The 23,410-nt window shown below is 47.9% G+C and overlaps 1 protein-coding gene across 2 annotated transcripts; it reads left to right on the top strand.

Moving 5' to 3' along the window:
* The first annotated feature begins 1,248 nt into the window (after window positions 1–1,248).
* LOC120699283 (telomerase reverse transcriptase-like) lies at window positions 1,249–23,357 on the top strand. 2 transcript variants are annotated; one of them, XM_039983238.1, is made up of 12 exons: window positions 1,249–1,584; window positions 1,738–1,818; window positions 2,655–2,720; window positions 2,804–2,983; window positions 8,822–9,385; window positions 10,117–10,243; window positions 11,311–11,440; window positions 12,159–12,258; window positions 18,809–19,891; window positions 21,152–21,654; window positions 22,476–22,742; window positions 22,887–23,357. In XM_039983238.1, exons 1-12 carry the CDS (start codon window positions 1,264–1,266, stop codon window positions 23,158–23,160), a joined length of 3,696 nt encoding a protein of 1,231 aa, XP_039839172.1. In that variant the 5' UTR covers window positions 1,249–1,263; the 3' UTR covers window positions 23,161–23,357. The 2 variants fall into 2 exon arrangements, 1 of the variants encoding a protein (XP_039839172.1); XR_005685356.1 differs by lacking the exons at window positions 22,476–22,742; window positions 22,887–23,357 and adding an exon at window positions 20,800–20,992 and having other exon boundaries at window positions 21,152–21,297.
* Window positions 23,358–23,410: the final 53 nt, after the last annotated feature.

The following is a 23,410-nucleotide window of genomic DNA, read 5'->3' as shown; positions in this document are numbered from 1 at the left end:
TTCATACCTAAAATAATTGACATTTTGGACAAGGTTTGAGTCAAACCTTGAGAATATAAATAATGAATAACTCTCAAATTGTTGAGTTTGAAAATGTAAAAATTATATGAATAGATTTATTTTGAAAAATACCTTTATGAAGGTTGTCCTAAACATTAATTATTTTGAGTATGGAGGGAGTAGGAACTAAAAGTTTTAGCATAGAGACTAAAAATAGTGCACATACCTTTTTTAACCAAACAGGACCTTAAGTCAAATTTTAAAATCCTTTAGAGCGTGGTTTATAGATGCACCCGCAGCGGGCTGCAACGCATGCTAATATGCCGCATTATAGTGATGGACTCTACAAACATTTAATGCAATGCAGGAACTCCAATCAATAGTAGCCCGTGCATTTCTCTCCACCGGCTTGAGGCGGGCGCGTCGCCAGGCGCTCGTTTCACTATCTCTTCGTTTCTCTCTATACCATATTACCATGTCACATCTGGCAGGCTCTTAGTCAGTTCCTATACCTACTCTTACCACATTTATTTACTGCTCACCTAAACAAAAAAATACAAATAAATCTGCATTGATAGCGCAGGCCGCAGCACGACCATGGCCATGTTTGGATGACACCGTAAAAAACTTTTCAAAAAAACGAATGCATGTATGGAGTATTAAAAAAATTTTATTTGCAAAACTTTTTCACGGATGCGTGTAATTTTTTGAGACGAATCTAATGAGCCAAGTTTCATCATGATTGGCTACAGTGATGCTACAGTAACTACGCTTACTTATCTGTTGATTGTACGGTCAAATACCTCATTAGCTACAGTAGCTGATATAGTATAATAGTTGTGGAGATGGTTCGGTAATTAAAATTTATTTAATATCTCTAATTAGTGGTTAAAATTATAAAAAAATTTATAAAAACTTTTTCACCCATAACCAAACATGTCCCGCCCATAATGGCCGCCGCCCGCTGCACCAACTCCCGCGCACGCCAAGCGAGCATCCGACTAGTCGTGAGCGGTAGCAGCACCGCCGCACCAGTGCGCCGCCCAGGCAACCAATCCGTGGAAACCAGACGACAAAACCGATTTTTTTTTGTACAAAAAAATTTCACTCCCGGCGCACGCGCCGCTTCACTTCAAAATCCCGCCTTCTGCCACTGCCCACCTTCTCTTTCCTTTCCCCTCCGAGCCCACCGCCCGGCGAATCGCCCCCTCCTCGCGCTCTCCGCCGCGGCGGGCTCCGGCGCTCGCCCCCCCCTCCCCACGAATGGCGCGGCGGCGCCGCCGCGCCAATGCCGGCCGCGCTCCCCCGGAGCTCCGCCTGGCCTACGGCGCGCGGGCGCGCACCCTCGGCCGCGCCGTCCTCTCGCTCCTCCCGCCGCCGCCGCCGCCGGGCGTGCCCTGCCCCGCCTGCCGCGGCGGCGCCGGCTGCCTCGCGTGCCGCCGCTGGGCGCACCTCCTCCGCGCCGACGACCCGGTCGCGTACCGCAGCCTCGTCACCCGCGCCGTCTGCGCGGTCGCGCCAGCCGGGGCCGCGCCCGCGCCACCGCGGTACACGCCGGGGAATGCCGGGCACTCGCAGGCCAAGGTTACGCCCCCACTGCCCTCCTCGGTCGTCGCGTCGTTCTCTTTCCTCGCGTGCGTTGTGCCCGCAGCGCGTGGTTTTCTTGTTATCTTGCTTGTTTCCGCTGCCTGTCTGAGGTTTTGCCGGTTCTTTGCCTGCATGTCGCTCGACGAGCAGCTCGTTCGGGAGACGATCAAGTCCATCATGGCGGACCGGGCATGTACAACGAAGAACGTCCTCTGCACTGGTTGCCGTGAGGTATCAATGGCTTCTAGATTCTATAGAATGGTTCTTGCCGTTCGATTAATATTTTATGACTTCCATAACCTTCTGCATATGTTTAACCCATACACATGCAGTTCTATCTGAGTCGCACTATTTCATAACTTTTTTTGTGTGTGGAATCCCCTATAATGATTATGTGCGGATCGAGTTAATCTTAACTAGTGAACCCAACCCCCCCTCCCCCCCCACCCAAAAAAAATGTTTGTTTCAGGATCACGCAGGTGCATGTTCTTCATTTGCAGTGCCTGATCAAAAGGATGTGTTGCGCTGTGAAATCCAGTTTTTAGAGTTTTAGCCAAATACATTAAGCATCTTAGGAACCACCTTTATATCAATTACCAATTCATAAAAGGGTGCACCAAAGACAACCCATAAATTCTGACAAACCACTATATGCCATAGGTAACTTACTGTTTGTAGGTTGAAAGTTGACGTGGAGTTCAGTATTATCAGATACAAACAAAATAAAAATTTGGCACCGGGACTTCATTTAAGCTTGTCTAATTGGGTTGTGGATATGTTAAGAAAGCCATAATTTATGTTTGATTAGGTTTGTCTTGTTTACATCCGATGATGCAAATGTCAGGAGACATTCTATCATTGTCTAAAAAGAATGCTTCATTAGGCTGCTTGCATGCAAATGGTAATGCTTTAGACAAATATAAACCAGTTCTTTCTTCAGTTAACTGTTATCTCTTAACCTATTCTCTGATTAATCGAATGACATGATTCTTTGACATGCCTATTGTGCTGTCTTTTTCTCTATCTTCATTTCTTCTATTTACAATTGAAATCCTTATTTGTATCAGATTGGCCAGACTGGATGTGTCAGTGAGCTTGTTTCTTCTTCATCTTGGGATATTCTATTGCATAGGGTAAGTAACTCAGTATAAAAGGAAGTCCTTTATGATGAATAAAGTTTTTGATGTATTTTCCTGACATTTATTGCTGTTTTCAGATTGGAGATCTACTCATGTGCTATATTCTCAGGCATTCGTCAATATTTTTGCCTGTCAAGAAGAGTACTTTTTTTCAAGTCACTGGCCTCCCGCTCAATGTTCTTTTGCAAAAGCCAATATCCACGAGTACCATGGGAAAAAATCAACGACCCCAATCCACAGAACAAAGGTGTCCAATGGTAAGAAATTATTGGTTTGTTTGGCACAGCTTTAGCTTTGAGATCCATGCATGGTGATTTAGACACGTGTCTAATACAAAAAGTAATAATTGTTCAACCATGTACCTTCAATATGGCTGTTCCAAGAATCTGGAGCTAGTAATGACCAACTCTAGAAATTCTTGGTGCTGGAGCTGTGCCAAACAAGTCCTGTGTTCATGTATAGTTTGATAATTATTCAATTCACAGCCCTAAAGAAACCTGTTAGAGTATATTAGGGATATCTCTATATTAGGTAGATTAGGATTGTATCCGTATCCTACCAGATCTGTAGGAGAGGCTTCTTGCCCTCCAAGTTATGTACTCCTATATATTCAGCCCCAAGGCTCAGGCTAATATAACCCATCCATTACACCAATTCTATCCTTCTACATGGTATCAGAGTTTAGGGTTTGAGATCCTAGGCAACCTTCCGCTGCCCTAACCCTAGCGCCGCCGGCGCCCCTCCTCTCGCGCCGCCGCCTTCCCCCTGTTTCCCACGGCGCCCCTCCAGGGCGCCCCCTCGCCGGCCTTCTAGCGCGCCCCCGGGGAGGTTGCCCATGACCTCCACCGGGGGCAGCGCCCTCCATCGCGGCGGATCAAGTTAATCCACCGCCTTTAGAATCTCCGGCAGCAGCACATCGTCACGTACCTCGCCATCCGCCGTGGAAACCGTCCTCGGCGACCTCGACCAGCGCTGCCATGGTGGTAGCTGCGGTCAACCGCGGCGCACGCGTCCTTCCCTGCACTGCCGTGGTGGCAGATCGGGCTTCCGCGTGCCCCCTCCACCAGTCGTCGACAGGTCCCGTGGCGGCGCCGACCCTCCATCCCGTCGATCCCGGCGGGGATCCGCCCGCCTCGGCATCCGCGGCCCCTCCGGGCGTGGAGCCACCCGGCACCAACCTGGCGGACTCCGCTTGCGCCCGGCGGGCACCGTGCCGCCCGCCACCGTCGCCGGCCGGGACCCGCGATCCCGGACGCCTCCGCCGCCCCGGTGCAAATCCCCGCCACCCAATCCATCGCCGTCGCTGGGCGCCTACCCATCGAGCCTCTGCCTTCTCTCTTCTGTTTCGGTCCCTCTGTCCGACGGGTGAGAAAAGAAAAGAGATAGGAGGGGTGAGGTGCCTGTGCTACGCGCACCTGGAGGTCCTACACGAGATGCTGCTGCTGATTTTTTTTTAGTAATTTCTCTGAATTTTTACTCGATCACTGATCGAGATTGCGTCGCCCACCGCCCGTCGACTTCGCGCCTCTACCTCGACGACAGCGTCGACTTCACCGGCCTCTTCTTCCTCTCCGACCCTGCGGCATGGCGAGATGGCCGGCACCCTAGGGGGTGCTTGTTTGCGCCACCGCCTACATCGCCGCCTCGTCCGCACGTCGACCTTCGCCGGCTCGTCGTCGCCTTCACTGACTTCGCCCACCGTCGTCTCGCCTCACGCTACTCGGTCTGATCAGCCGATGTGCGTGATCCACCTGGCTTCCGTGACGTCCGTCCTCGTCGAGCGCGCCCTTCACCGAGCACGGAGGGCTGTCGCTGCGTCGCCTCTTCGGGCAGCAGTGGCGTCACCCCCGTGGTCTTCTCCGCCGTTACTTCCTCACCGCCGTCGACCACGTCCCCGACCTCATCGTGGACTCGTCGCTGCGCGCCCCGCGCATGGTCTTCGTCAAGCTGTATGAGTTCTTCGCCGTCTCTTTCAAGCGCCGCCGTCGCGTCAACCGGATCATTCGGCCTTGTGCTGGAAAATCTGGGTTCCCCTCCTCGCTTCGTCTAGCACAACCACGTCGCCAGCGTCGCCATCTCGTCCCCGACTACTTCGTCTACTCCAGCAACAGCAGGCGTTGGCATCTTCTACCTCGCCTTCTTCTGCGCCTGCGACTGCCATGGAGGCCTTCTCTGCTGGTCCCCCTCGGTGACGGCATCTGGTTGTGCATCCTCCCTTGCACGTTCGGTATTGGCAACACCGGTGCGTGCCCATCGTCCCCGATGCGTTCCCGAGCCTGGCAAGCTCGGGCATGTGTCGCCCGATGGCCTGACTGCTTCGACTTCGGCATCGCTCCCTCTACGACTGCCTCGACGCGTCGCCATCTTCGTCTCCGGCGTCTTCTCCATTACGCCACCACCATGGCGCCTCCTCCTGCGCCCGCGGCTTTATGTGCGGCTACCTTGTCTTCGGCAACCTCGACATAGCTACGTCGACCACGGCTACTCTACGTACGACATCATCGACCATGGCTACTCGTCCTCACCTCGGCTACCTCGACATCGGCACAAAGGGCTATCGTCTGCTTGAGCAACCTTGTGGTTTTCCACTCCAGCCACAGCATCTGCGGCGCACTGACCGTTGTGACTGCGGGGGGTTGTCAGTTTATCGACTTCTCTCCAGTCTCACCGTCTGCGACGCTCCCGCTGTGACTGCGGGGGGATGTTAGAGTATATTAGGGATATCTCTATATTAGGTAGATTATGATTGTATCCGTATTCTACCAGATCTGTAGGAGAGGCTTCTTGCCCTCCAAGTCATGTACTACTATATATTCAGCCCCAAGGCTCAGGCTAATATAACCCATCCATTACACCAATTCTATCCTTCTACAAAACCATCCAAATCTTTGTTTCCAAAGCATAAGGATCTTAAGGTGGCAATTAATTTCAGTTAGCTATCAAGCATGCGAATCTTGCCAGTGAGGATTTTAGTTTATGTTAGAGTATATTAGGCAACTCCAGATATGGTTAGTTTAGGATTGATTGTAATTCTGGGATAACCTTCTTTATCTCTAGGAGAGGCTACTTGCCCTCCAAGCCATGTACTCTATATATACCGCCCAAGGGGCTCAAGCAATACATCGACCACATTATACACATCCTATTTTCCTACATGGTGTCAGAGGGTCACGATCCTGTGACCTAACTAGGCTTCCGCTGCCACCGCCGCGCCGCCCCCAGGGAGATTGATCTCCGCCGGGGGCAGCGCCCTCGTAGGATGCCCGGCAGATCTCTCTAATCCGCCGTGCCTGTCGTTGTCCAGCACAGCAAGGGGACCTACCTCGCTGCCAGGATTCGTCGCCGGCGCCGGCGCCGCAAGATCGGGGGCGTCCGACGGCAGTGCGCCGCCCTTTTCCCACAGGTCCAGTACCCATGGTCCTCCTGTTGTCGTTTTTTTTTCGATCTAAGATCGGTTTGCGTCGCCCTGCCGTTCGTCGCCGCATCGTTGTCGACGCTCCCGAGAACGAGGTTGCTAGCTATTGCGCGCCCTCACAGGCTGCAGCATCGACGCTCGTGGTCAAGCCATCATCGCCGGTGTCGCCGCCTTTTCAGGCGGTGACGCCACCCGCTGCCGGTCCTCGTCAAGCTGGTGCCCGATCCGACTCCACGCCTCCTGTCGTTCTCGCGCGGACACCGCCGTCGATGTTGCTGAAGGAAGACCCCCGTGCGCTTTTCAGCTGCCTGGTCTACCATCGCCATCCGCCGCTCACCGTCCTGCTGCTGCCCTCGGCTAGAAGCTGCTAAGCTTGTCTACTCAGGCACCTCGACGACGCTTTGGACCCGCGCCCTCCTCCATGGCTTCGACCACGTCCACCTCGACCTCGGCTACTTCGGCACTAAGTGGCTATCATCTGCATGAGCTGCTCCAGTCGAAGCATTCGCACCGACGTTCCGATTGCGGGGGGATATCTACATTGTTCTCCAGTCTGTCCGTTCGTGTTGCTACCGCTACGACTGCGGGGGGATGTTAGAGTATATTAGGCAATTCCAGATATGGTTAGTTTAGGATTGATTGTAATCCTGGGATAACCTTCCTTATCTCTAGGAGAGGCTACTTGCCCTCCAAGCCATGTACTCTATATATACCGCCCAAGGGGCTCAAGCAATACATCGATCACATTATACACATCCTATTTTCCTACAGTTTATAATGAAGAGCATGCAGGATTTGCTAGGATACAAAAGCGGTTTGTTTATAACGATTAGCATCGTGATATCCTTTTGTTAGATATATAGAGTTGTATATGTGCTTGTATTTGTATTACTTGCACCTCAAGCCTACACGGCCTATATAATGAAAGGTCACCCCTCCTAGGGTGTGTGGTCTTTTCCCAACTCTCTACATGGTATCACGAGTCCGGGACCTCTCCTCGGTCTGACTGCCCCCGCCCCCCCTCTGCTGCCCTAGTGCGCCACCGCCTTCCCTGGCCGCGCGCAACCTCTCCTACTCCAATCACACGCCGCCCACCACACCCACCGTGCGCTGCCCCTTCTTTGGCAGCTGCACGCCATCCCCTCCAACAGCTCCAATATGTCGATGACCTCGGGCGCCATTACCCACAACCAGGATATCTATGGAAGTATGCCTTGTATGTGGGTCTGTAATTCTGTATACAATTTTACCAATTGAAAATTAGAACAGATGTGTACATCTATATAGTTGTAAAATCGTTTTTCATGCATATATACTAGAAAATTTTAAACAATCATAATTTGCCAATTGTATCTAACTATCTATTTATGTAAAAGGGTCAGCTTGTCAATAAGTCAAAGCCTTGTAAGAAGTATTAACCTTTATTATCTGCTTAACCATGCCTTTACTCAGCTACATGCATATATTTAGCCAAAGGGTGCTTAGCTTAGCGGTTAAGACACTCGAGCGGCACTCCACAGGTCCTGAGTTCGAATCCCCGTGGGAGCGAATTTCAGGCTGTGGTTAAAAAAATCCTCTCGCCGGTCCCGTGTGCCAAAGCACTGGTTAAGAGCCGGCCCAGGTCGGCCTGAGGACCGTGTATGGCCCAGGCAATTCCCAGGGGTTACGGTTCCCAGTGTCAGGGCGGGGCTGGGGTTCGGGGATTTTCTCGGTCGGGGAAGCCGATGCTTCTTCTTAACTTAATACCGGTGGGGCGGTCTTTCCCCACCCGGCCGAGTTTTTTTTTACATGCATATATTTAATTGTTCTGCAATAGCTGGAATGGGAAAAGCACAGTTGCAGCACATTATTTGCAAAAGTCAAAGTTGATAAGCTATGCAAATTTGTAAAAGTTAAAATTGATAAGCTAGAGATAGTTTAGATAGAGCCTGTACGACATGATTGAATGCATCATTCCATTTCAGCTATTCTGTCTCTAAATTGCAAAACTGATTTAATTTTTAGCTGATAAGAATCCAGTGTGGACATGTCCGCCATTTATTGTTATAGCTGATCTAATTCACAAGTTAAAGTGGCCCTGAATTAATCACACAACAGCGTATCTTTATAAAATTTGACTTCAGAAAATAATAGTCTGAGCCTTGAGGTATGTTGGTTGATTTTGAAAGATTGATTGGATACTGTAAGGTCCATTATAATATCGGGGCTTTGCTTGTCCTTCACTTCTGCAGCTGGAAATATTAGGCATTGTCAATGGAATTAATTTATAACATTGTTTGATAATGGAGTTGAATGGATATCTCATCCTAGGAATTTGAGCCTTTTGTATCATTTGATTTGCTTTCATGGAATAGAGTTCTTCCATGAGTTAAGGATTTATAGGGGCTCATAATGTAATAATTATTGGTGAATGAGACCTTTCCACGAGCTCTATAAATGTGCATTTTTAGCTACGGCTTTGGAACAAAATTACCTTGTTCACAAGGTGCAAACTGTTGCTAAGCAATATAAATTATACATCTTAGCAATGTTGTAGCACTTCGAAAATAAACCAATCAAGTTTTCTTCTCTCAACAACACCGGCTTTATTGTAGGATTCTAATGTATTCTATGTTTTTCTTGTCGATTCCTTGGAATGCTATTATAACTTTTAGCTGATTTCTTGTATTTGTGGCCTCAGTTAAATCTGTGCCGTAACCCAGACATTGGCTGTGTCAGCAATTCAAACGTTGCACCCGCTTCTCCAGATACTAGTGCATGGAAATTCGATACTCTACAAAGCTCTGGAAGTTATGGTACTGCAAAATTTACAGAGCCCAGTTGTTTAAGTGAAGGATGCAATCGTTCTGAATATCCTCTGACTAATGGATCAATAAAGTGTTCCAATTTAGATAATCAGAATCCTAGGAAAAGGAAAAGGCTGTACAGTTGGCAACGCCACAGCAAACAGAAGCAGATTTGTTCTGAGGACAGGTTGTCAACACGTTGGAGTAAAAGAAACAACAGTGATCTCATGGTCCAAGATGTTTTATTGAAGGACTCGTGTGCTACAGTGTTTGATGAAGTGCACCCTTCGCAATTGACAGTAGATAAAAATTCTTTACCAATGAGCAGCGATGTAAATAGTTCACTTACTAAAGAGCCATGTGGTGCATTGTTCTATGAAAAGCCACCAAGTTCCATGTTTGGTATTAGACCTTCCCAGGGTCACAGTACATCAAGAATCAAATCTACATGCACACAGGTTGGACTTCCCAATTTCTTCCATATGACTGTCAGTAAATTCCCAATCTTGTTATAAATTATTATTTAATCCAATAGTTTTGATCTTTGAGTATTATTTCTGTAACTTTCTGGTTTATGTTTAGACAAATGAGCAGTGACTATGTTTTTAATCAGAAGTAATAGTTTCATGCATATTCAACCATCATCTGGGAGAAAACAAGAGTATGCAAGAAACAGGCCTATGTGTTGTGACTAACACTTCCAAAATGGGTCCCAAAAACATGTCTTTCTTGAATATTTTTCAGTATTAGTCATCCACAAATTGGGAATGTCTTATCCTATTTTTTTCCTTGTTGGATCAGTTTACTTCTACCTTTTACCTGAGGATATGGCAACACATTTTTGGAATCACTACATATTTTTTTCCTGTTCCTCTGTAGAAACTTCCCTAAGAAGAGGGTGGTGGCTATCTTATAATCCAGAAGTAATTGATGAAGCTCATTGTTTTGGTTCTTCAGTAGGCCCTGGCCTGCTGGAAACAAGTCACCATTCAATCTTTTAGTGAATGTGCACAGTACTTCTGTAAATAATTCTTTTCACAATCTATTGCAGTTCCATATCAATTTTTTCAATGCATAGTCTTTACTTTGAGTATTCTGATAACTGAGAGCGCCAGCGATCAAATTATCATTCATAATATCATGATTTAATAAAATGAATTAATGTTTCTGTTATATTTTTGACTTGCAGAGTGGTCCCATCTGCTTTGATTGCTTAATACTGAATTCTTCCAAAAGTGTATCAGTAGATTCTTTGATATCAAGACATGCTGTCTTCTATAACCAAAGGACTTCATATAACACCTTCCATGGCAACCGTATCCTTTTGCTGTTTTCTGTACTGGCTTACATTTCTAGTGTATGTTGTTATTGTCTCTTTGAAGGCAATCGTTTGAATAGCTTTAAATGAAAAAAAAATCCAAGTTACTCCTACAAAACGGCTGGGATGCTGCAAAATCAGGGAAGGAGAATTGTGATATGGTTCCACTGCTTTCTAGGTAACATTCTGTAACACCTAGCCCTTTAGCAGCTCATTAATAGTCGTATTGTTGGGTGTTGGCCCATGTGGCCTAGGTTGTATAGGTGTACAGTGGTTTAATACCAACTTGGAAGTTTAGGTGGTTGAGGGTCAGCTTATAATCCTTTTTCACTCCAAATATAGTATCTCCGAGTTAACCCTTTTACATGATATGAGGACAAAAGTGTAAGCAAGCTGCTATACACGGGTTCGCCCCGAAGGTGGGTTGGGCTGTATAAGCGGATTTTGGATGCAGGTGTTGCACATTCATTAGAGCTGTTGCATTGTCCAGAGATATGGCATTCATAAACTAGATTTTTGTGACCACATAACAATAACTTTGACTAAAACATAGTTTATGACCGTCGTACTGAAACATAACTCAATAAAAAGTATAGCTAAGAATTGCTTTTCCATGATATCTAGAATAGCTTTTCCACCTTAAAAAAAGTTCATCCAACTAATGGATTGAAAGAGTAAATTTTATGTAACTACACTTATATGGTCAAAATCATCATATAACTACACTTTTTGGATCCTTTGTCTCAAAACTACACACTCTACGCATAATATCACAAGTATACACTTTTCGCATCGTAAGTCTTGTGATAATTTTGATCACACAAGTATAATTTCCATAAATTTACTCAATCTTAAAGCGAGTAAAGGGTGTGATTTTGGTCCATCCAATTCACCAATGCTAGCAACGCAGATTTTGGTTTTGTGCAATACCTTTAGGAGCATATAGGCACTAATCATGTATTCATGTTACCATGATATGTTTTTCCACCATTAATTTTGTTTGGCAATCATTGTGTTTATGATTTTCCATACAGCAGGTATCTGAATTTTTCTTAATGCTGTTAGACATATTAAATAAAAAGAAAAGACCAGATGCGTTATCTCTTATAAGACATATATTTGGAATCAAAGGATGCTGTGCAAAGTTCATGAGATGTGACTGCCATGGGTCTACTACAACAAATTCTAATTTCTTGTGAGTCAAGTATTTAACTAAATTAGTAAATTGTATTGCTACTATGGTCTACTAAGTGAAGCAGCTTTTTCAAATTTCACGTAACTTGGGTTTACATGCTTTAGACTGAATGTGAAAGGTACATAGTTCCATAGATGATTACACTCATCACCATATGCAGCTCTATGGATATATAGTGTAGGTTGAGTACTGAAAACAGATGATTGTTGCAAGCTGATGCATGTTTCATCATTTTGTTTGCTATAGTCCCTTTCTGTATTTTTTATCCATGCAAGGCAATTGCCAATACATGTTTTGTTAGACCCCGGGCTGAGCTAGTTAAAACATGATGCAAATCATCTTTGGTCTAACATTTCTGCAATATTTTAAGTTAGCTACCATAGTACCATGGAGATTTTGATCTAGGGCAGCCCAAGCAGCCCGGATCACAGATCTGCCCGGATCATCTTTGATTGCAGCCTTTGGTTGCCAAGGTGCATAATTCAATAACTTTCAAAAAAAGGTGGACAATTCAACAGTTTTTTCTTCTATTTATATCTTCAGCATCAAGTTTTTCTAATTACACATATTTACGTAACTAATAGAAACTATTCATGTTTACATGCTACATATTCATGATTGCTCATCTCTCTTTCTCTCTTAATGGTTCCTTGAGTCTACTATTTTTACTTATTGACTTTGTTTCCGTAAATTGCTAATGGTTTTTGTTGTTAGGCAGGCGTCTTTGGTTACCTGAACTAATGAATAAGCTCATCAGGAATTCTAAACGCTGCCAATATAAGAAACTACTTCTGAAGCATTGTTCTGTCAATTCTAAGGTACATATGAACAGATGGACCTATTTAACTGTTTTCAATAATATAAGAAGCGCCCAGCAGACTAGCAGAGTAGGAGGTGCTGGTTTCCGTGCTGGCCACCTAGGGCAGCAGACACGACGAGGTGAGGGCGCGGCGCGGCAGGGAGGCGGCGTGGAGTGGCCTGAAGGCGACACGGAGCGGCTGGTGGCGGCGCAGCCGTGAAGGCAGCCCGTGCAAGGGTGCAGTGGCGTGCGGACGTAGGGGTGTGTCGGCACTGGCGTTGGTGGCGCGATGGGAAGGTGGGAAGTTAGGGCAGCGGAAGAAGAGGAAACCCTGATCGGGCCTGGAGTCTTGATACCATGTAGAGTAATAGCGAGATTGGGAAAATACCGCACACCCTATTGGGGGGGGGGCTTTCATATATATAGCCGAGACGGCTTGGTGTACAAGTAAGCTGAGTACAATACAAGTTAGGCTATACATATCTCTAATACTCTGCTTCGAGCAGTGGTAGTCGTGCACCTTCCATAGCAGGCCAGCGGTGCACCCACGCTACCTGTTAGAGTATATTAGGCAACTCCGGATATGGTTAGTTTATGATTGATTGTAATCTCGGGATAATCTTCCTTATCTCTAGGAGAGGCTACTTGTCCTCCAAACCATGTACTCTATATATACCGCCCTAGGGGCACAATGCAATACATCGACCGCATTACGCGCATCCTACCTTCCTACATGGCATTAGACGCATAGGTTACGAGATCCTAACCCTAGCCGTGTTGCCGCTTCCGCTGCACCCGCGCGCCCCCGGGGAGATCGAGATTGATCTCCGCCGGGGGCAGCACCCTCCTAGGATGCGCCGCGGATCCCTCTGGTGGTCCGCGACGCCGTCGTCGTCCACAAGCAGCAGGAGGGCTGACCTCTACCATCGCCGTGGCCGCGTCGCTCGTCGGCATCGCCATGGCCCCGCCTTGGGTCGCCGCCGCCTCTGCGTCGTCGTCCCCGGCCCCGCTCACGGCTTCCCCGCCCTTTCAGTGCCTCAGGCTAGCCCCCCTCCCAGCGCCGCCGCACGACAGCGCGCGTGCGCGGCTGCCGAGGGGGAGGAGCCCCTCCCAGTGCCGCCACACGGCCTGCGCACCGTGCGCGTGTGCGGCTGGAGGGGAGGAGCCAAGACCGCGCCGTCGGGCGGACGTGCCGCAGCATCGCCGGTCGACGTCGCTATCGGGCCGCCGCGTCGTGGGCTCCGCCCCACCTCCCTTCCCTCGCCGGCTACCTCCCCTGCGCCATCGGCCGCTGCCCTTCCTCCCCCAGCGCCACCTCTGCTTCTCGAGAAGACGCGGCTGCGGGGGCGGATCTTGGCCTGACGATCGGAGGAGAGCCGCTCCGGTTTTCCAATCTCCTCTGTTTTCTCTGTCCCGTGTTGACCATGCGGGGAAGAGACAAGGAGGAGAGAGGAATTCGCTACGGCACCCGAGATTGTACCCGGAGGTCACTCTGCTGCTGCTGTGTGTTTTTCTTAGGTTTTTCCCGATTCGTTATCGGGTTTGCGTCGCCCTGCCGTTCGTCTTCGATCCATCGTCGACCCTCTCGAAGGACGAGGTTGTTGCTGCGCCCTCCAGGCTGCAGCAACGACGTTCGTGATCAAGCCACCCTACCGGTGTCGTTGCCTTTTTAGGCGGTGGCGCCACTCGTCGCCGGTCTTCGTCAAGCAGGCGCTCGATCCACCTCCGCGCCTCCAGTCGTTCTCGCGCGGACATCGCCGCCGATGTTCCTGAAGGAAGACGTCGTCGCCACCCCTGATCTGAGCGCAACACTTGCTGCAACCTGCGCCGTCGCCACCCCTGTCCTGAGCATGACCTAAGTCGCAAACCGCGCCGTCTACCTTCGTCATCCGCTGCACCGTCTGGCTGCTGTTTTCGGCAAGAAGCTGCTGAGTTTGCGTACTCAAGCACCTCGACGACGCTTCGACCCGCGCCCCCTCCACGGCTTCGACCACGTCCACCTCGACTTCGGCTACTACGATGCTAAAGGGCTTTTATCTGCATGAGTCTCTAGTCAAAGCTTTCGCACCGGCGTTCCGACTGCAGGGGGATGTTAGAGTATATTAGGCAACTCCGGATATGGTTCGTTTATGATTGATTGTAACTCCGGGATAACCTTACTTATCTCTAGGAGAGGCTACTTTCCCTCCAAGCCATGTACTCTATATATACCGCCCTAGGGGCTCAATGCAATACATCGACCGCATTATGCACATCCTACCTTCCTACACTACCGAGCCTCCTTCGGTCCTCCCTTCCATGGCGTTTCTCTCCTGCCTCCCATGCCTCCTAACTCCTAGTTTGGATCTGTTCGACCAAGCACTGGATCCTGGAGGCTCCATGTAGAGTCTAGCGATGGATCCTGGTGGCTTCCAAAGCAGTGAATCCCAACAGCTCCATGGAGAGGCTGTCGATATATTCTAGCGGCTGTTCAAGAGGCGGCCTCGGTTGGGTGGCGGAGTGGTAAGAGGACGCATCAGAAGGGCTGTAGAGTGGCCCTAGCGACCATGTGTTTTGTTTTCTCTTTGCCTCTCTTTTTCTTTATTATGATTGTGTAATCCCACTGTGGTAGTTCGGCCATGACTGAGACCGAACCAACCTACCCAAGACCAAATTTTCTTGGTCTTGGCATTTCTAAGTATTCAGATTCAGTTATTCTCTGGTTTGAATCAATGCACGGTATTCAGATTTAAAATACTGCGACAGCTGGCTTATTCAAAGTTGCGACATGGGGAAATATCGCTTAATGTTGAGAAAATAAATATATCAAACTATTTGTAAATTTTGACTTCTATTGAGTATCAAGGCCGTCAGGTACTGTTGCCCAGATAACTCGCAATCACTTGGTAAAGGCCAGAGGTAACTCGCAATCACTTGGTAAAGGCCAGAGGTCAGCTTGACCTTGGCCGCTTGATTGAATTGGAATTGCAAGAAGTAGAATTCAGTTACAAGAAAGGAGGGGATGCTGTGCTATATAGTCACCAGCTCACCCACTAAAGTGAATAAAGCAAAAAGTAGCCGAGGACCTTCAACTTGGAAGCCAAGGCAAGTCTAATTGCTAAGCTAAATGCATAATTAAGATACAAACACTAGGCTTATATGGCCATCAGGTACAAATAAGAAAGAACATGTTGGTTGCTATAGCATTACATATTAGTTCTACTACAATGTTTGTTTAACAAACCAACACAAATTGTTGAACTTAGTGCGTGCAGTGTTCTGCCTCGAGTAGCTATATCATTTGACAATGTTGGAGTATATTGAGCCCGTGTGTATAGAGGCCCATCTAGAGGCCCATGTATAGGCATTATATATACCCACCCTTCTAGGGTTGGAGGAATACAATAATTATTATCCTCCTACATGGTATCAGGCTAGATTTTTCCTCCCTACCCTGCAGCCGCCGCCGCCGGCCTCCATGGCTAGCCGCCGGCCGCCGGCGCCGCCCCTCCCTTCCCTCTCCTCCTTCCCTCCCCTCTCTTCCTTTCCTTCTGCTCTGACCTGGGCCGCCACATTTGCTCCGAGCGCCGCCTGGACCGCAGCCGCCCCTCCTCTGCTCCTGAGCGTCGGGGGCCCCTGCCTGCCCCTACTACCGCCTCCGCCGCCGCTGGCGTGCGCACGGGGGGCGCGGGGGCGTGGCGGGCGCAGGGCCCCCGGATCCACCCGCCGCCGCCGCCGCCGCCGCTGGCATGCGCGCGGGCGCGGATCCAGCCGCTGCCGCCGCTGGCGTGCGTGCGGGCGCGGCTGGCGCGGGGGTGCGGCCCGGACGCCCAGGAAGCGGGAGGCGCGGCCCCTGTTCCTGCAGCCGCCACCAGCGCGGGGATCTTCGCCCGATCCGGCGCCCAGGGAAGGCAGGGCGCTCCCGACGCGCCTGCCCCCGACGGCGCCCTCCAGCAGCAGGCCGCGGGCGTGGGCCTGGGCGCCGCGGGGGGCCCTCTGTCCCGCACTCCTGGGCCGCCGCGGCCGGAGCTGCTGTCCCTCCGCCACCGCTCCTCACAAGCTGGCGCCCCGCTCGACTTGTTGTGTGTTCCTCGGTTACTCCCCTGACCACAAGGGGTACCGATGCTTTGACCTCACCACTCGCCGCGTCCTGATCTCCCGACACGTCGTCTTCGACGAGTCGGATTTCCCCTACTCCTCCTCTACACCTTCTCCTGACCCCGAGCCGGAGTCTCTGTTTCCGACTGACCCGGTGGTTCAGCCACCGTTACCTGTCTGTCTTTTTCCTGCAGGTTTTCCCGGCACACCGGCACCGTTTCCGGTGATCCCTGCTGCGCCGAGCGCGGCCCCGGAGCTCGCGGTCGTGCCACGCGCGGTCCCCGGACCTCCGGTCGTGCCGCGCGCGGACCCGGTGTCACCCGCTGCGCCACGCGCGGCCCTGGTATCTTCCCCTGCACCTGCGCGGTACGCTCAGCCGGTGCAGGTGTACCGACGCCGCTCGGCGCCGACCCCGACACCGCAGCGGTATGCTGAGCCGGTGCAGGTGTACCGGCGTCGTTCGGCGTCGACACCGGCGCCGCCTCCTGCTCCGGAGGCTCCTGCGACGCCGACACCGGAGCTGTCGCCGCCGCCACCACCTCCGGCCCCCTCTCGAGCCGAGCCGGAGGTGTACCACCCGACGGTCATCCATCGGGATCCTCGGCATATCCATCCCATGGTGACTCGGCGGATGGCGTCCCAAGCCGCAACTCTCCGCCACCGAGGGAGAGCCGCGGGTCTCTCCGGTACCCTCTTCTGTCCGCGACGCCTTGGCGGATCCTCACTGGTGTCGCGCGATGGAAGAGGAGTACACGGCTCTTCTTGCCAACCAGACGTGGGACCTCGTGCCGCGTCTGTCTGGTTGCAATGTGGTGACTGGCAAGTGGATCTGGACGCACAAGCGTCGGGCTGACGGCACACTGGAGTGCTACAAGGCTCGCTGGGTTCTCCGGGGGTTCACTCAGCGGCCTGGTGTGGACTATGATGAGACCTTCAGCCCGGTCGTGAAGCCCGCTACGGTGCGCACGGTCCTCTCGCTTGCGCTCTCGCGCACTTGGCCTGTGCACCAGCTGGACGTGAAGAATGCGTTTCTTCACGGCACCTTGTCAGAGACTGTCTATTGCTCTCAGCCAGTGGGATTTGTGGACTCGAGTCATCCGGATATGGTCTGCCGGCTCAACAAGTCTCTCTATGGACTGAAGCAGGCTCCTCGGGCTTGGTACTTTCGGTTCGCCACGTTCTTGATGACACTGGGATTCACCGAGGCCAAGTCTGACACGTCTCTCTTTATCTACCGCCGTGGGGATGAGACTGTCTATCTGCTGCTATATGTCGACGACATTGTGCTCACAGCTTCCAGTCAGCAGTTGCTTCAGAGTGTCATCTCCTCTCTGCAGCGGGAGTTCGCTATGAAGGATCTCGGTCAGCTCCACCACTTCTTGGGCGTCACTGTTGAGCCTCGCCCGTCTGGTCTTCTCCTTCACCAGCGGCAGTACGCCCTCGATATTCTGGAGCGGGCTGGGATGACTGATTGCAAGCCCTGCTCCACTCCAGTCGACACTCAGGCGAAGCTGTCTGCTGATCTGGGTGCTCCGGTGGATGATCCTACTGCCTACCGGAGTCTGGCCGGCGCTTTGCAGTATCTCACCTTCACCAGGCCGGATCTCACCTACGCTGTTCAGCAGGTCTGTCTCCATATGTATGATCCCCGGGAGTCACACCTTGCTGCGCTGAAGCGTCTCCTCCGGTACGTCTGTGGCACTGTGGACCTCGGCCTGGTACTTCAACGCTCCTCCTCTGCTGAGCTGGTGGTCTACACCGACGCTGACTGGGCTGGCTGCCCGAACACTCGTCGCTCCACTTCCGGCTACGCCGTCTTTCTGGGTGGCAACCTGGTCTCCTGGTTGTCCAAGCGGCAGCCGGTTGTCTCCCGCTCCAGTGCCGAGGCGGAGTACCGTGCTGTCGCTAACGGTGTGGCGGAGGTGTCCTGGCTACGACAGCTCTTGGCGGAGCTCCACAGCCCGCTCGCCAAGAGCACGCTCGTCTACACTTCGTGCGCGACAGAGTCGCAATCGGCGATGTTCGGGTACTCCATGTCCCGACTATCTCCCAGTTTGCTAACATCTTCACCAAGGGGCTGCCCTCGTCGACCTTCTCCGAGTTTCGATCCAGCCTCAACGTAGCCGGTGGCTAGTTGTGGCTGCGGGGGGTATTAGCCCTTTGTACTCTACTTGTACTTTCTTCTTGTCCAGTTTTGAACACCGCTGCGCCGGTTGTTCAAACTGCGAGGGGGTGTTGGCTTTCTTGTTGTCCAATCTTGAACATCGCTGCGCCGGTAGTTCAGACTGCGGGGGGGGGGGGGGGGGGGGGTGTTGGAGTATATTGAGCCCGTGTGTATAGAGGCTCATGTATAGGCATTATATATACCCACCCTTCTAGGGTTGGAGGAATACAACAATTATTATCCTCCTACAGACAATATGACTATAGGTTGGCTAAAATGATAGAATGTATAATGACAAACAAAATAATTGAAGTTATCTTCTTAACAGGTCGCACCTAATGTTCCCAAGAATCATATCAAGGCACAATATTCATATGGAGGAAAATCAGCTTATGATGATCAATCTTATGTTCAATTGGAGGCTTATAGTACACATCAGCAAGTAGTTTCCTTTGTCTGGGCAGTGTTGACACGAATTATACCAGAGCCGCTACTTGGGAACTCTTACAGCAAGAGATTGTTAAGGATAAACATCTGGAAGTTCATAAAGTTACGTAGGTTTGAAACCTTTCACTTGAGCGATTGTATTGGGGAGCTGAAAGTATCACATTATTCTTGGATATCAAATATTGGATTATCTGATTGCTTTTGTTCTGCACTAATCGAGAAAGAAATTGGGTTATCAAATGGATCAGAGGAGCAGAAACGTCAGAATCTTCTACATTGTTGGATCTGTTGGATATTTTCTGATATTGTGATACCATTAGTCCAGGCATACTTTTATGTTACAGAAAGGGAATCAAGGCGATATGATGCTTTCTATTACTTAAAGACAGTTTGGAGACACTTAACAAGCAGTGCTATTGCTTCCCTAAACAGACAAAACCTCAAGGTTCTGCATGGTACTTCCAAGAAAGCAATAAGGAAGTTATGCTGTCCTTCAAGAGTGAGGTTTGTTCCAAAAGCAAAAGATATGAGACCATTAGTAAATCTCAAAGCTCAGTCAAAGAATGGACTCCTCAATAAGTGTCACCTGATTATTAAAAAAGTGAGGGACGAGAATCCTGAGATGTTTGGTTCTTCTGTTTTTGACTACAATAATGTACATCAAAAACTCTACCATTTTCTTTCTTCAGTCAGAAGTCACCTGAAGGAAAAACTCAAGATATATGTTGTTGTTGCTGATGTATCGAAGGCATTTGATTGTATTAATCATGATATGGTACTGAAAGTTGTGGATGATGTACTGAAATGTGATAACTATGTTCTGAGGAAATGTAAGAAAGTAGTTTGCAACAGGTCTAAGAATGCTGTCTACCGCTTTGATTCAAATGTCTCTATCAGCAACAGTAACGATGTCTGTGATTTCTCGGTTCAGTTATCATCAAGCGGTGGTATTTTAGTTGACCAGGTACTATATTATAACTCGTTTCAAATTTCTATACAGGGGTTAAATAACTAGGGAAGATGATTGTTATTTGCTACATATAGCTATTAGTAAAGTTTTATTCAAATCTTTATCGTGGAAACTGCCAAAATGAAATTGAAATATGCACGGCAATGCTATTTATTCTTATCTGAGAAGAATTCCAGAAATAATGGAGGTCACCATCACCAAAGAAGCACAAAGTATTAGAAGTGAAGGGGAGAACATGATACTTTTTGGGCCCTTTGTATAGCTTAGTGATTGGCTAATTGCAACATACTCCCTCTGTACCAAAAAATAAGCCACTCTAGGATTCAAAATGTTTCCCAGAAAACAAGTCATTTTACTCTATTTAGAAAGTGCATGTGCATGTAAGAACCAATTACTGCCAAATATGGGTAGTAATTAGGGGCAAACTTGGTCATTTAACCTTCTTGTTAATCTGTCCTAGAATTTCTAGAATGACTTGTATTTTAGGACCGGGGGGGGAGTAGTCTCTTTGATTGTGTCAAGTGTTTTTTTTTTTGCTATTGAGTTTGTTGAGTTTTTCTAGGTTTGAATCACTCTCAGCTAGATGAGTGAACAATTTCTTACAAATTATAGAAGGCCTTCATGTAAAACATGTTTGTTTGCATTAATTAATTTTGTTCATGTAGACATGACTGGTTCATCTGTTGTCATAAGCAGAGCATCTTCATTCTTGGATTTTGACAATCTACAGTATATAAGGTTCAGTAAGTTAATACACAGCTGAGATGACACGGGTTGCAAACCAAAATAGATTCTTAACTTGCATAGTCAACATTCATGCCATGTAAACATGCAATCTATCTGGTCAGTAAAGTCATTACCATACAACTTTCTGGTTGCTAAAGTAGGTTTCACATTGCTAGACTCGGGAAGCAACTCCAGAACCATTGGGCCAATGAGGATTCTAGTGGCGTGCACCCAGCTATGGCAAAAAGAAGATTTTACGGCTTTACATTAATTTTGGCTGGCCTCAAATAATCCTAATAAAGTCACTCAGAAAAAAACTCCTGATGTAGGAAGTGCCAACGGAATTTTTCCTACGCTTCTTAGTAAAAGGTACTAGAATGACACTACAGTTGACCACATAACAAGTCTACCCTTTCATGCTATAGCTGTATCTTTCCTTGGCAATTTGTTCACTAATTAATGTTGTGTCCTATGATCAACTATCAATCAGCATTATGTCAAAGAACCTTTTCTTTTTCTGAAAATCAGGGGAAAATTAGCAGCATACGGAAGAAAGAGATTCTGCGTCTTCTTTCTGAGCAAGTGAAGTGCAATATTTTTAAGATGGGGAAAAACTTGTACTTACAACAAGTAGGCATTGCGCAAGGAAGCAAGCTATCTCCCAACCTTTGTTCCCTGTACTATGGTCACCTTGAAAATTCTGTGCTATTAAAATTTCTTCATGATTGCAAGATTAATTCAGATGAGGATGTTTTAGCATCTAAAAGTTTATTGATGAGGTTCATTGATGATTTTATATTCATATCGTTCTCCAAGGAAGATGCTCTAAATTTTATCGATAGGATCAGAAGAGGCTTTGTCTACTACAATTGCTACATGAACGAGAGCAAATATGGTTTCAACTTTGAGGTTCCAAATAGTGAGAATTGCTGTAATAGGATCTACAGGGGGGATGATGGATTCTCATTCATACCATGGAGTGGTTTGCTTATAAATTGTGAAACTCTGGAAATTCAAGCTGATTATACAAGGTATGCCTATCGGTTTCTGATTTTCGTTGGTGAACTCAATTTCATTTATAATAATGGAGATGAACTTCACTAGTCCTTCCTTTTTTTTTGTCAAGATACATCATGAATTGAATATAATTACTAGCTATTTTCTCTAATCCATGTGAAAACCAATCTAATCTTAAAACATACTGGTTTTTGCCATATTTCTGTTGAAATCTTGGAATTTTCTATTTGTGATTTTGTTTTCAATTTGTGAACAAAACCACTCCAATATGGATATTGCTCATCATGCACATATGAGCAATATCCTGTCCTGTCCAAGGATATTTCTCATCATTCACATATTGTATATTGAAACTAGTGTGCAAGTTTCTTTTCAAAAAAAAAAAAAATTGTGTGCAAGAAAAAAAAAATCTTTTTTTCTTTTTCTCGAACACGTGGCTCTGCAGCGTATCATTGCATTAAAGAAGTCATGAAAAGAATTCTGTTGGCACTATTTTCACATATTAGTCGTAGTATATTGCAAATACTAGCAGTCTGTTCAGAAAGTTTGTCTGCTCAAATCATAAAACATCACATATTTATCTAAATTGGGCAGTGTTTTCCCCAATGTATTTTGGAAACCGTACAATAGATCTGTGCAGTCCAACCAACGTCAACAGGTTGCTGGTCATTTCTCCTAACCTTTCCTTTGTAACGAAAGACTTTTTTTTTCCATTAGAGCATATTTATTTTTCCTTTCTTGTCAGGCATTTTGTTCTCTTTGACAAAGTATCAGAACCTATTTTTTATCAATCAAATCAAACTGTTTTGAAGTAATGGAGTGCATTTTAAAACAGGTATCTGGGCATCCTTATTTCCTCCACCATTACTGTTAAGATGCAGTCTTCAGCAAAGTACCTTCAGGGCAAGCTATGTCACTACATGCGTCCAAAATGTCACCCCATTTTCTATGACTCCATGATCAACTCACCGGGCACAGTAAGACTGAATATATATCAATCTTTCCTGTTATGCGCAATGAAGTTTCATTGTTATCTTCGGAGCATGGCTGGTGTCAATATTAGCAAACTGGAGCTACTCTATATAATTAAGAGAACTCTCAGGTACCAAATAATCTTGACACCTATAGTAATGTATTAATGTGCCAGTTTTCATATTTTATTAACTGTAAACTAATAAAGTCTCAGTATCAAATTATTGTAAATTGTTAAGTCTTTCCTTGTGATTTCAATTGTTTGGTTAAGCAGATACATGCACAGTCTCATCATTAGGCGGACCCAAGATGTGGAGCCACACTATAATGTGCGTCCAGTTCTGAAGCTTAGGCGAAAAGAAACCATGTGGCTTGGCATATCAGCATTCCTTCGAGCGCTTCAGAGAAAGCAATCACGTTACAAGGATTTGCTGGCATTGTTGAGAGAAGAAATTGGGAGATATGGCCGCCTAGACCGTCACAATGACGGTTTGCGCTATGCTGTGGATGACCTTCACTCATCAATGTTCTGGAAATTTAAATTTTAGAAGGAAACTGAGGGGGCTAGAAGGTTGCCGAAGCTACTTTTTTTTTGGCATAATTTTCAGTGGATAAACAGCACTTGTGGCCAGTTGACAGATGTGTGGTGCCAATCATGATTGTGGTTTTTTTTATTTGCTACTCACTGTTTCGTAATGTACGTTCATGGCGTGGACCAAAGTTCAATCCTTCATCCTTGGGTGTAGGTGCAGGTGGCATCTCTGAAGGGGATACATTCAGATCTTGTCCACTTGATTG

The sequence above is a fragment of the Panicum virgatum genome, chromosome 3K (assembly GCF_016808335.1).
Source record: "Panicum virgatum strain AP13 chromosome 3K, P.virgatum_v5, whole genome shotgun sequence".
Lineage (NCBI taxonomy): Eukaryota > Viridiplantae > Streptophyta > Magnoliopsida > Poales > Poaceae > Panicum > Panicum virgatum.
Note: the sequence above shows the minus strand (reverse complement) of the source record. Positions and strands in the feature narration are given on the sequence as shown.